Source organism: Jaculus jaculus, chromosome 8 (genome assembly GCF_020740685.1).
Source record: "Jaculus jaculus isolate mJacJac1 chromosome 8, mJacJac1.mat.Y.cur, whole genome shotgun sequence".
Classification (NCBI taxonomy): domain Eukaryota; kingdom Metazoa; phylum Chordata; class Mammalia; order Rodentia; family Dipodidae; genus Jaculus; species Jaculus jaculus.
This window is the reverse complement of record NC_059109.1, coordinates 112,511,663-112,524,735: the sequence shown is the minus strand read 5'-3', so window position 1 is coordinate 112,524,735 and position 13,073 is coordinate 112,511,663. Positions and strand designations below refer to the sequence as shown.

The following is a 13,073-nucleotide window of genomic DNA, read 5'->3' as shown; positions in this document are numbered from 1 at the left end:
CCTCTAGGCAGGTTTCCCCAGTGACTCCCATAGGCAGCACTGGCCTGGCTGACTTTCAACTGGGTGCAGGGGCCCTGGTGGCTTCTTAGGCAGCTCCAGGATGCTTGCCTCACCTTGTCCCAAACTATCTCACAGCTCCAGAACTTTGAGCCTCTTGTGGGGGGGCCTGTTCCCTATAATCTGGTTTGTGTGTGTCCCTCTCTTTTTATTTTAATTAATGTATTTATTTATGGGAGAGAGAGAGAGAATGGGCATGCCAGGGCCTCTAGCCACTGCATCCGAACTCCAGATCCATGTGCCCTCTTGTGCATTTGGCTTACGTGGGACCTGGGGAATTGAACCGGCTAAGCCAATTCCCAAGTCCCGGGTGTGTCCCTTTCTCAGAGACGAGCCAATCCAGGGGGAAATAATCCTGCTTTCTGCTCTTCGTTGCAATTCCACAGAAGCAACAAGAAGACTCTCTGAACTAAAACCCTAGGGCTGCAGTAGGCTGGGTGTGTGGCATGTGCAAGGCTCTGGGTCTCTCACTGACTGGGAGCTTAGACTAGCTACTCCATGGACTCTGGGGGGGGGGTCCTCCTGCCTTTGCCCTCCCCAGTGCTGAGACTCCAAGCACACACCACGTTGCCCAGCCTTTCATGTAGACAGCACAGGATGCTGGAGACAGCAGTTTCATCGGGCTCCACTCTGTCCCACAACAGGACATCCTGATAAAGCATCAGCTGAAGGGGACCCCTGAAATGTTTGTTGCTATGGCGACTATGTCCCTTTAGCCAAGACCCTTTGCTTTCTCCAGCATCAAGATCATTTGACTTCTTGTCCTGATATTCAAGGCCTTCTGCACTCCCGACCCGCACAGTTCTCCTCCCTAAGCTGCATTTGGTCTGAGCAAGGTCAGCTGCAGCTTCAGTCACCCCCTTCTTGGCCGCTCTCTCTGCTGTCCACTGCAGAAGTGCGGCCTCAGCCTCGGGTCAAAGGCGCGAGTCTGGGGCAGGTCCCCATCCTTTGCCCTCAATGCCTCCGGCAGCTTTCAGCTCCTTCTGCAGCTGCTGGGAACATGCTTTGTGCAGGGCGCTGGGGATGGCGACATGTCAGCGCCCAGGCCATGAGCAGGTGGCACCCTGAAGCTAGAGTGCTCCTGGGCCAACTGCCACCCCACCTCCATAGACTTCTGGCACCTGGCACTCACCTGCACACATCCAACCACACAACAGCCACTGCCTGCAGCTCTGAGAGGCACCTGCACATCAGGTTTCTTGACAGCCTCTGAGGGGGTAGGACCACAGATCTTTTCTGGAATTCCCTAGGAGGTAACCAGAGAACGTTAGCTGGACATTTTTTTTTTTTTTTCAAGGTAGGGTCTCACTCTAGCACAGGCTGACCTGGATTTCACTCTTGTCTCAGGGTGGCCTTGAACTAACAGAGCTCACAGCGATCCTCCTACCTCAGCTTCCTGAGTGCTGGAATTAAAGGTGTGCACCTTTTTAAAATTTTATTTATTTATGAGAGGCAGAAAGAGAAAGGGCACACCAGGGCCTCCAGCCACTGCAAATGAACTCCAGACCCATGAGCCACTTTGTGCATCTGGCTTATGTGGGTCCTGGGAAATTGAACCTGGGTCCTTTGGCTTCACAGGTAAGCACCTTAACCACTAAGCCATCTCTCCAGCCCTTTCGGTGGATATTCTTTTTTTTTTTCTTTTAAAAATATTTTTATTAGCTAAAAAATACTAAAAAAATATTTTTATTTATTAATTTGAAAGAGGCAGGGGGAAAGAGAGAGAGAGAGGGAATGAGAATGAGCACACCAGGGCCTCTAGCAGCTAGAAGCCAAAGGACCCAGGTTCAATTTCCCAGATAGGTGGATATTCTTAAGCAGACAGACAACTCCAGAAAAGGTGGAGCACAGAGGAAGGCAAAAGTAGTTGTAGTCACCTTGCGTAGGAATCTAGTCTCAGATGGAGGTGGTCGACACAGCAGGCCCAGCTCTGTCCTCCAGAGGGCGCCTGACACCAGGCAATGAAGCTGACCGAGGCAGGGACTGATCTGCAGATGAACTCCAGCCCTTTGGCAGGGAGATCTAATCCCTTATTTACCTTCCCGAAATACCACCACTCAGAAACAAGCACAGATGCGTGGGGTGAGTTTAGATGGCCTCATTTGCTCAGCCTAAAATATCTGAGGCCAATCATTTTCCTTGACTACTAGTAAAGCGAAGTCATTTGGCTCAACTCCACCCTTGGTAAAATATCACACAATTCTTTCCTATTTTCCTTTGTCACTTTATGACAGAGGGTCATATGGTAATGCATTACTAATCAGAAGACTCATCTAATCTGCTAGTTAATAATGCACTTGTTAGTTGACTTTTAAAATTACTTTATCTCGCCGGGCGTGGTGGCGCACATCTTTAATCCCAGTACTCGGGAGGCAGAGGTAGGAGGATCACCATGAGTTCGAGGCCACCCTGAGCTTACATAGTGACTTCCAGGTCAGCCTGGGCCAAAGTGAGACCCTACTTCAAAAAACCAAAAAACAACAACAACAAAAAAACAAACAAACAACCTTTATCTCAGAGAGAGGGGCATCAGGGCCTCTAGCCACTGCAAACGAACTCCAGATCCATGTGCCACTTTGTGCATGTGATTTATGTGGGTACTGGGGAATCAAACCTGGGTCCTTAGGTTTTGGAGGTAAGCGCCTTAACTGATAAACTTTCTCCAGCCCTAGTTTATTTATTTTTATTTATGGGCACACCAGCTGCTGCCAATAAACTCCAGACATATGTGCCACCTTGTGTGTCTGGTTTTATGTGGGTCCTGGGGAATGGACCTGGGTCCTTAGGCTTTGTAGGCAAGCACCTTAACTGCTAAGCCATCTCTCTAGCCCCCTAATTTACTCTTCCCTTCCCTCCCCCCCAAGGCAGCGTTCCACTCTAGTCCATGCTGATTTGGAATTCACTATGTAGTGGCAGGGTGGCCTCGAACTCAAGGTGATTCTCCTACCTCTGCCTCCCAAGTGCTGGGATTAAAAGGCATGTGCCATCATGCCCAGTTTATTTTACTTATTTTTCGAGGTAGGGCCTCACTCTGGCCCAGGCTGAGGTGGAATTCACTATGTAGTCTCAAACTGGCCTTGAACTCACGACAGTCCCTCTGCCTCCCGAGTGCTGGGATTAAAGGCGTGCACCACCACATCCAGCTATCTTACTTTTTTTTAAAGACAGGCTACAATGTAGCCCTGGCTGGCCTTGAACTTTCTATGTAGCCAAGGATGATAATGGACTCATCCTACTTCCTCTGCTTGCCAAGTGCTGGGATTACAGGCATGGACCACCATGCTTGGCCAATAATGTACTATTTTATTTATTTGTAAGTGGGGTGGTGGTGGGGAGACAGAGAGAATGGGTGCACCAGAGACTCCAGGCGCTGCAAATGAACTCCAGATGCACGCACCACTGTGCATCTGGCTTTACATGGGTACTGGGGAATTGAACCTGGGTCATTAATTAGATTTTGCAGACAAATGCTTTTACTGCTAAGCCATCTTTCCAGCCTCAATGCACTATTTTCTGTATTTTACAATTTTTTTTAGAGAGAGAGAGAGAGAACTGGCACACCAAGCCTCAACCATTGCAATTGAACTCCAGATGCTGTGCCCTTGCGCTTGCCTCACCTTTGTGCATCTAAGGTGGGACCTGGAGTAGAACCCGGGTCCTTGGGCTTCACAGGCAAGCGCTTTAACCAATAAGCCATCTCTCCAGTCCATGTGTTTTAATTTTTTAAAATTTATTTTCAAGATGGGCATGGTGGCACACATCTTTAATCCCAGCACTTGGGAGGCAGAGGTAGGAGGATCACCATGAGTTTGAGGCCACTCTCAGACTACATAGGGAACTCCAGGTCGGCAAAGACTAGAGTGAAACCTTACCTTGAAAAAACCAAAAAACAAAAATATTTTCAAGCAGAGAGATAGGAGAGACAAAGGATGCACTAGGTCCCTCAGCTGCTACAAAGAAACTCAGGATGCATGCATCACTTTGTGCATCTGGCCTTACATGAGTAATGGGGAATCAACCCCAGGTCATAAAGCTTTGCAGGCAAGTGCCTTAACCACTAAACCATGTCTCCAGCCTTTTTTTTTTTTTTTTTTGAGATAGGGTCTTGCCCTAATCCAACCCAAGCTGGACTGGAATTCACTCTGTAGTCTCAGGCTGGCCTCAAACTCATGGTGATCCTGTGCCTAGGATTAAAGGTGTGCACCAGGGCTGGAGAGATGGTTTAGCAGTTAAGGCACTGACTGCAAAGTCAGAGGACCCAGGTTTGGTTCCCCAGGACGCACTTAAGCCAGATGCACAAGGTGGTGCATACGTCTGGTGTTCATATGTAGTGGCTAGAGGCCCTGGTGCACCCACTCTCTATCTCTAAGTAAATAAAGGTTTGCACCACCATACCTGACTCTACTGTAGTGTTTTTAATGGCTTTTATTTCCAGAATTTTGATTTGAAATCTGAGCTGGACATAGATGTGATAGAATTGACACTAGTTCAAGGCCAGCCTGAACTACATACAGAGTGAGTTCCAGTCCATCCTGCACGGCATCATGAGACTCTGTCTCACAAAAACAAAACGATTTTGGGGTCTGCCTAATCAATTTCAAGTAAGGACCCTTAACCTCTGAGCCATCTCTGCAGCCCTGAAGCCTAACAAGTCACTTTCAGCATCTCCTATTGCTCACCTCTTTTCAGCACCCCTTCAGTGGTTTCATGTTATTTTTTAAATTACTTTGAGAGAAACGGAGGCAGATGAGAGAGAATGGACATGCCAGGGCCTTCAGCTGCTGCAAGCGAACTTCAGATGCGTGTCGCCTACTGCATCTGACTTATATGGGTCCCAGGGAACTGAACCTGGGTCTTTTGGCTTTGCAGGCTAGAGCTTTATCTGCTAAACCCTCTCTCCAGCCCCCATGTTATTTTATGTTGTCTGATAATGGCAATATCCAAAGCCTCAAGGTTTAAATAAGCTGTGGATTGATTGCTCTTGCTGATGCTGTGGTGAGAAATTCCCCTGGGAGCATAGGAATTTTTTTTCTGGCCAGTTCAGAATGCACCTACCTCACGCACACTGCGAGACTCCTTAGGGATGCTTTTCTCAACATTCATCATGCCTACAGGCTGGGAGATGGCTCAGTGGTCAAGGGCCCAAGTTCAACACCCAGCACCCATGTGAAAGCTGGATTTGTCTTAAATGTGTGTAAGCCCAGTGCTAAGAGCAGTGGAGACTGGATTTCTGGTTTGCTGGTTCTCCAGGTACTGCCACACACACATTTTTTTCCCCCCCAGGTACAGTCTCACTCTAGCCCAGACTGACCTGGAATTCACTATGTATGTCAGGGTGGCCTTGAATTTACATCAATCCTCCTCCCTGTGCTGAGATTGAAGGTGTGTGCTACCACAACCAGCTTCACTAAATATGTGTGTGCATACACACACGCACACAAAAATTTTAAATTATTTTTGAGACAGCAAGAGGGAGGGAGAGAATAGGAGTGCCAGGGCCTATAGACACTGCAAACAAACTCCAGACCAATGTGCCACCTTGTGCATCTGGCTTACATGCAACCTGGTGAATTGAACCCGGGTCCCTAGGCTTCGCAGGCAAGTGCCTTACCTGCTAAGCCAGCCCTATGCATGTGCCACCATGTGTATTTGGCTTACATGGCTTGGCACTTTAAGCTTATTCTTTAAGTATTTTTCTGGCTCTTAGAAATTTTCTTCCCTTCTTGCACTTTGCTTAAAATATTTTTTATTCATTTGACAGAGAAAGAGGGAGAGAGAATGGGCACGCCAGGGTCTCCAGCCACTGCAAACGAACTCCAGATGCGTGTGCCCGCTTGTGCATGTGGCTAACGTGGGTCCTGGGGAATTGAACCTGGGTTGTTTGGCTTTGCAGGCAGATGCCTTAACCACTAGGCCATTCCTCCAACCCCTTCTTGCATTTTGGAAAGAGGTATGTAATCCAGGTAGGCTTCAAAATTCCCATCTTCCTGCGTTAGGCTGCTTCCTGAGTGCTAGAATTAAAAGAAGTGCATCTCCATGCCTGGTGATCTCCTTCCCATATATTTTCATCTATGATCTAAGGATCCAGTATCAAGTCTCCGAGTCCCACATAAGCCATATGCATACGAAAGCACCTGCATCTGGAGTTCATTTGGAGTGGTTGGAAGACCTGGCACGCCCATTGTCACTTTGCCTCAAATAAATAAAAATAAAATTTAAAAAACCTAAGCATTACTATGAATACCTGAAGTCCACAATCTTATTTTCCAAACTCTGTGGTTGGACTTTCTTATTAAAAGATGTTGTGGAGTTAGAGAGATGGCTTAGTGGTTTAAAGTAACTGCTTGCAGAGCCTGCAGGCCAGAGTTCAATTCCTCAGTGCCCACATAAAGCCAGATATTCAAAGTGGCACATGCATCTGGAGTTCCTTTGCAGCAGCATGTTCATTCTTTTTCTCCCACAAATAATTTTTTTTTGTTGTTTTTGCAAGGTAGGGTTTCACTGTGGTCCAAGCTGACCTGAAATTCACTCTGTAGTCTCAGGGTAGCCTCGAACCCACAGCGATCCTCCTAAAGTGAGCCTCCCAAGTGCTGGGACTAAAGGTGTGTACCACCACACCTGGCATAATAAATGTATTTTTTAAATTTTTTGGTTTTTCAAGATAGGGTCTCACTCTAGCCCAAGCTGGCCTGGAATTCACTATGGAGTCTCAGGGTGGCCTTGAACTCACAGCAATCCTCCTACCTCTGCCACCCATGTGCTGGGATTAAAGGCGTGCGCCACCACGCCCGGCCTAATATTTTTTATTATTAGAGACGGGGGGGGGGTGAGAATGTATGTGCCAGGGCCTCTAGCCACTGCAAAGAAACTCCAGATGCATGCATCAACATGTGCATCCGGCTTAAGTGGGACCTGGAGAATCGAACCTGGGTCCTTAGGCTCTCCAGCCCTAAATAAATGTTGAAAAGTTTTTTTTTTTTTTCAAAATAGGGTCTCCACACCCTTCATCTTGTGGTCCTTTGCACCACACCTCCCTGGGCTTTCCTTCCTTCCTCCCTCCATCCTTTCTCATCCCTGAATTTTCTGTCCCCTCTGTCATCTTTCCTGAGTCTCCCCCACCCCTGTGAGGGTCTAGCTTCAGGCTGACCTGGAGATCTCTATGTAGTCTCAGGGTGGCCTCAAACTCACAGTGATCTTCCTACCTCTGCCTCCTGAGTGCTGGGATTAAAGGCCAAGAACAGAAGATCTCTTCATGGTGAGGATATCAAGGAACATGGAGCATCTGAAAGCTGTTGCTGACACTTGACTGGAGCTGTGTGGATGGGCCTGAGGTGCCAGCCCAGTCACTTGTCCCCCACATTCCACATCCACAGGGCAGAGGTGAGCTGCAGCTCCTTTCCTGGAGGGGGCCAGCTGCTGCAAGCCCCGTGGGAACACAAGATCCAGCACTGGAACTCTCCTCAGCCCCCCACCTCCTCCTTTCCTTCCCCAGAGATCTAGGATTTGGCAGCTGGACACCAGGCCTCTCGAAGTGCATATGCCAATGCCACCACAGCTATACCACCTCTCCTGGGCCTACTCCAGATTGAGTCAGAAAAGGAATATAGCCTTTTTATTAACTACTTTAAGTAGAACAAACTAAATACATATTTAACAGTTTTGGTTCATTTATACAGTACATTAAATAAGTTATGCACAGAGTTAAGTAACAAAAGTTCCTATCAAGAGTAAGATGACAAGAGCACAGAAAAACCAGAGTCTAGTGCATCCTGTGGGCGGCTTCACGTTCACTGTTCTTTTGCAAGCCGTGCCGGGAGGCTTGGTTTTCTATGCATTTACATTATTGGGTTTTTCTATAGATGGAGCCTTTGCAGCCTCATCAGAACTTGGAAGGCCACCTAAGTGGAAAGAAGGCCTTGCAGCCAAACAGCCCTTTCAACCATTCACTGAGTGCTTATTGCTGCTTCTCCCTGCCAACAAGGCGGGGACAGGGCCGTCCCTGACAGACAACAGCCGTGCATACCCTATTTGGTATAAACATCGACAGGAGTTTGTATTGGGCAGCTGAGGCCTGACCAGGTGGGATCTGCAAGGGAAGCGTCCCCTATGGGGCTGTGGTGGCGGAAGTGGGGTACAAAGCCCTCCCAACTTCCACCTGGCCCATGCGGCTCCACCGTCTTTGGAAATGCACACGTCAACACATGGGGCAGAGGCAGGTAGTCGACATTTTGGCTTCACAAGAACTATAATCAAGTGGGAAGGGCTCTGGTGCATGCCCCGCATCCCAGGCCAGCCAGCGCTGGGCTCTTCTGACAGCGGGCCGTCTGGCTCAAGCTGGATCAGCTCGCGTCCTTCTGGCCTTTCTCACATTTGGTTCAAACATGCCATCACCCACTTCTCTGCAAAGAGCTAAAAACTACTGAAGCAAACTGGTGTGGGCTCCTGACCCGGGGCCTGGACGCCTTGGTTCTAAGTCCAGTTCTGAAGACAGCCTCCAAGATGTGTCCTGTTTGTCATGATTTATTCAACCCACAACCCCTTCGACCTTTCCAGCACAACGCCCATCTGCTCCTTCCTCAGGCTTTCTCTCTGGAGAACTCAAGGCCATACAATTCCAGTTCTGTTGCATCTTCCACAACTGCTCAGAACAATGTCCATGCCTGCTGCAAGTGGTGACAGAAGGGAAATCGTTATCTTTTGAGAAAGGGCTGTACAAAGTAAAATGTAGATTTTCTGTTTGGAAAATAAAGATGTTCAAGTTGACACCACGCTGTGATATACTTCCTGGGGACCAACAGGCCCAAATAAGCCAAAGGAGTTCACACTGCAGAGGGCGACAGCTAATTCCAGGTGCAGATCTGCTGTCCCCATGCTTGGATCCAGGGCAGCAGCATGACAGAATTGTGCCTCAGGGAAGAGCCAGCAGGCCTGCCTTCACCACCTAGACACAAGGCATGAGCAAAGCTGCTGAGCCGCAGGCACCCAGTGGGGAAGGGATGGGGGGGGGTCACATCTTAAGGGGACCCCATTCCTGAGCAGGTGGCTTCAACAGCTTACCAAGTCTTTGCCACTGGATAAAGTGAGAAATGGTGCCCAGGAATAAGGACCTAGAAGACAACCGCAACAGGAACAGCCTACCCTCAATGATCCCTTGGGATGCTTCCAAGACAGTTCTCTCTTGGTGAGAGGACATGAGGTTCCACCACTTGTCAGTGTCCCTCAGCAGAGATGCTGAGCACTGCCCTCATCCTCCAGACGTGCTCTCAAGTCACATGCCTTGTGACTGACCTGCCACCATTTATATCACCAGCCGGGCCCCAAATATTTACTGTAGATAGAAGCCAGACTTTTAAGCCACTGACTCGTCTGCTTCCTGTCTATCCTCGTGCAAAGAAATGGAGTCTTCAGGTCCACCTGCAACCTAACTGGGGTGGGGTGGATCACCCACTAACAAGTGGGAGCTGGAATCTGCTCCTGTACCACCAGCCACCTACGACCCCTCAATGCTGCACTACCTTTTCACTGCAGAGTTGGAGGGTTTCAGAAAGGAGTTGGAGAAGGGGACTCCTCAAATCTGACTAGGAAATCCTAAACAAATGCCTGAGTCTCTTAAGACGCGAGGCTGACCAGAATCAATACAAGCGACAGGTCTGAGAACTGAGCTACAGTGTATGCCTGGTTTCTAAATGGGCCTGTAGGGGGCGGCACAGGAGCAGAGCAGCCCAGAACAGCGTCAATCATTACAACTACTGTCCCCAAAGTAGACCAAGCTTTGTGCATTAAATCTTTACTACAGTAATTCATCTTGCGCCCCAGTAAGTACTATTTTCTTGGTTTAAACTCTGTTCCAACCAGTAGAAAGCGGGAATTACCCTGACTAGTCTTGTGGCCAGAAGATGCAGACCCAGTGCTTAACATGAAGCCTATGACCTTCTCTGGTAAATGTGAGCAATGTGTTTTCTGGGGACTGACTCCATGTTGGCAGTCAGGGTGGCCCCGGTGGCTGGGACTCTCGGAGGCAGATGTGATTAGGGTAGGGGAGAGCAAGCTATATTTGACTGGGAAGCAATGGGTCTGGGGTATTCCATGGCAAAATAACATGATTATTTTCTTTTCTCCTCTGGATCTGCCTTATTTTATACACCATCAACCAGTATTTTAAAGGTATCTTGCAGTGAGCTTCTTTCTAAGACTGAAAACCCTTGGTCAAGAGGTAAGATAGGGACTCAACATTCTTAAAATGAGCTACAACTCTATGTAACACAATGCCACCTATGTCAATCCCTTTCTTTTATGGGACTAAGAGCCTTATTCCAGACTTGGGTCACTGCATAAAAGACGGTAATCTGGGCTGCAGAGATGGCTTAGTGGTTAAGGCGCTTGCCTGCAAATAGAAAGAACTCAGGTTCGAGTCCCCAGGACCCATGTAAGCCAGATGCACAAAGTGACACATGTGTCTGGAGTTCATTTGCAGCAGCTGAAGTCCCTGGCATGCCTATTCTCTCTCTCCCACTCTCTCAATAAATTAATAAAAATTTAAAAAAAGATGGTAATCTGACAGTGGCTTCCAAAAGTAAGCACAATCAAGGCCAAGTAACTCATCCCAGCTGATTCCACAGGCAGAAGGATGCTGGAAGCTTGGAGATGGCAAGTGGGAGGGGCAAAGGCTTAGGGCTCCTAACAAAACCCCAATGGCATGGAAAGAGGTATGAAGCAGTGCCCAGCACTCTGGACAGGGTACAGGTGATGTCCTGCTTAGGAGAAAAGCAAGTAGCTGGGAAGTCACTGAAGATGGGAGGAAAAAATGGGGACGATTTCCCAAATAGTTGTCACACTTCACAAATCTTTCTGATCTCAGAGGGAATCCACCAGAGGCATCACAGGCGAAGAGAGACAGATTGTAGCTTGATAATGAACCAATGAAGTGGCACAATACCATGAAACCAGGTATAAAGAATCCTTCAGGCTCAGGAGGGCTGCTCAGATGAAACCAGGCCTGATGTGTGGAAAGGTCCTGCTAAAATACCCCAACATATCCAGCGTGACAACCACAGCCTAACAGGAGCCAAGGTGAGCTCTATGATCCAGACACGTGCAGTCTGAGATAAAAGAACACAGGACGACCGTGCAAACAGTCAAGCAGTGGCAATGTGTTCAGCATTTCCAAAAGGTGATCCACTCAGTATTTTGACGATACTAGTTTGGCCAACATGCTCAGAGAGAAAAAGACTAGCATGATAGTCTCATCCTCCCTCGGACCAATCCATGCGTTGGAAACTATTTTCAGCACAAGCAAAATCAAGTGAGAGACAGGAAAAAGATGGATTCCAAACTATAGGGGCCGCCAGATTGGAAAATCTATTCCAAATGATCTGTCATGTGTGGGAAAGACATTATTTCTTTTTTGTTTTTCGTGACGCGTGCTTTAATGATGTGGTGACTTCCTTCCTGTTGTTTCTGAGCATCTTAACAGGCTGAACAGCACAGCTCAGGAGGAAGTCCTGAGTGCTGCTTTTTGGTTACTCAAGTCTCTATTAGGCCAACTGGTGTCATCTGCTAAGGGTGGACATAGGAGCCAAGGAATTGTTTGGGGGTGGGGGAAAAAGCGTCTTCCTTAGCCTTCTGCCAGCCTCCACGCCTCTACCACATGAGGACGATGGATGGAATGGGAGAGAGGATGGACACCTGTTTGAGCACTTTTGCCAATCTGCTGATGCAAGGCCAGGGGGAGCTGGTGGTCTACACTGAGAAGGCGCTGGCTGTGCCAGCTTTAGGAATGCACCAGGAAGGCCATGGAGGAGGCAGCTCAAGACCCCTGCCTATGTGCAGAGAATGGCAACTAGCTCTCCAAGGACATATGGCAAACCCCAGAGAGGATGTAGAATGCTACTGGGCGCTTCCTGCCAGCACTTCATTTCTTGCTGATGACCCCAAACCACTTGTTCCAATTGCCACATCCCTGGTGCAAGGGTTCTACCATGTGGAGTGGTCATCAGGACGAGAGGGATTTGAGGTTCAGAGTCCGTTGGTATCTATGGCTGTCACAGAGGCAGGTGTTGAGGAACGTGAGGTGGTGGCTGAGGTCTTGTCCAGGGCTGGGCTGGGCACACTGCAGTCAGTTGACCTGGCTGAGGAGCCCCTCCCCCCGGGAAGCAGCGGCCGGCTCTGGCTGTGGGGACTCTGGCCATGCAGACTCTGGCCACAGAGGCGGTGGTGCCGCTCCCAGTCTTTGTGCTGGCAGAAAGAGCCACAGTACCGAGCAATGTTGCAGCCACTGCACGTCTCACTGGCTTTTCGGCCACAGTTCCAGCAGTTCTGTAAGACAGAGGCATCAGTCAGTGGCTGCTGGGATCTTGAGGGGTAGGTTGTCATTTGTGCACCCATTCTGTCTCTCTGCCTCTTCATCCCTCTCAAATAAATAATATTTAAAAAATAGTTAAACCAACACAATGAGTCTTTATAGATAATGTATATGTATGTTTATTAACTTATTTTCTTGGTGATTACCCTAAAAAATAAAAAAAGACTATCTTGGTGGCATGGTAGAGCCGGGGCTGTAGAATTAAACATTTCTCCTGTTAACCTGTCTATTAACCATGGGAAAATAACCTTTCAGAAAGTCCTTTTTTTTTTTTTTTTTTTTTTTTTTGCAGAGCAGGAAAACTATTCAAATTACTCACAGCTAATGGAGTCAGTGAGACCACGGTTTATGTTGAGAAACTTTTCCTAATCTGGGCAAGGGTGAATTCCATCTCCAACCAAAGACAAAGGTTTACCTTTTTTTTTTTTCCCCCCCTTGAGGTAGGGTCTCTAGGCCAAGCTGACCTGGAACTCACTCTGTATTGAGTCCCAGATTTGCTCTGATCTCAAGGCAATCCTCCAACCTCTGCCTCCTGAGTGCTGGGATTAAAGGTATGCACCACCACACCCAGCTTCATTAATATATATATATATATATATGTATATATATATATATTAGAGAGAGACAAAGAGGCAGAGAGAGAAAATGGGCATGC

General features: G+C 48.1%; 1 protein-coding gene across 3 annotated transcripts in view; it reads right to left on the bottom strand.

The window, feature by feature from the left end:
- Window positions 1-7,642: 7,642 nt before the first annotated feature.
- Window positions 7,643-13,073, bottom strand: part of Cbfa2t2 (CBFA2/RUNX1 partner transcriptional co-repressor 2) — a 125,576-nt gene continuing 120,145 nt past the window's right edge. For all 3 annotated transcript variants that reach the window (XM_045156056.1, XM_045156057.1, XM_004668093.2), the window contains exon 11: window positions 7,643-12,372. In XM_045156056.1, the coding sequence (XP_045011991.1) occupies window positions 12,073-12,372 (300 nt within the window). In that variant the 3' untranslated portion in view covers window positions 7,643-12,072. The remainder of the gene's footprint in view (window positions 12,373-13,073) is intronic.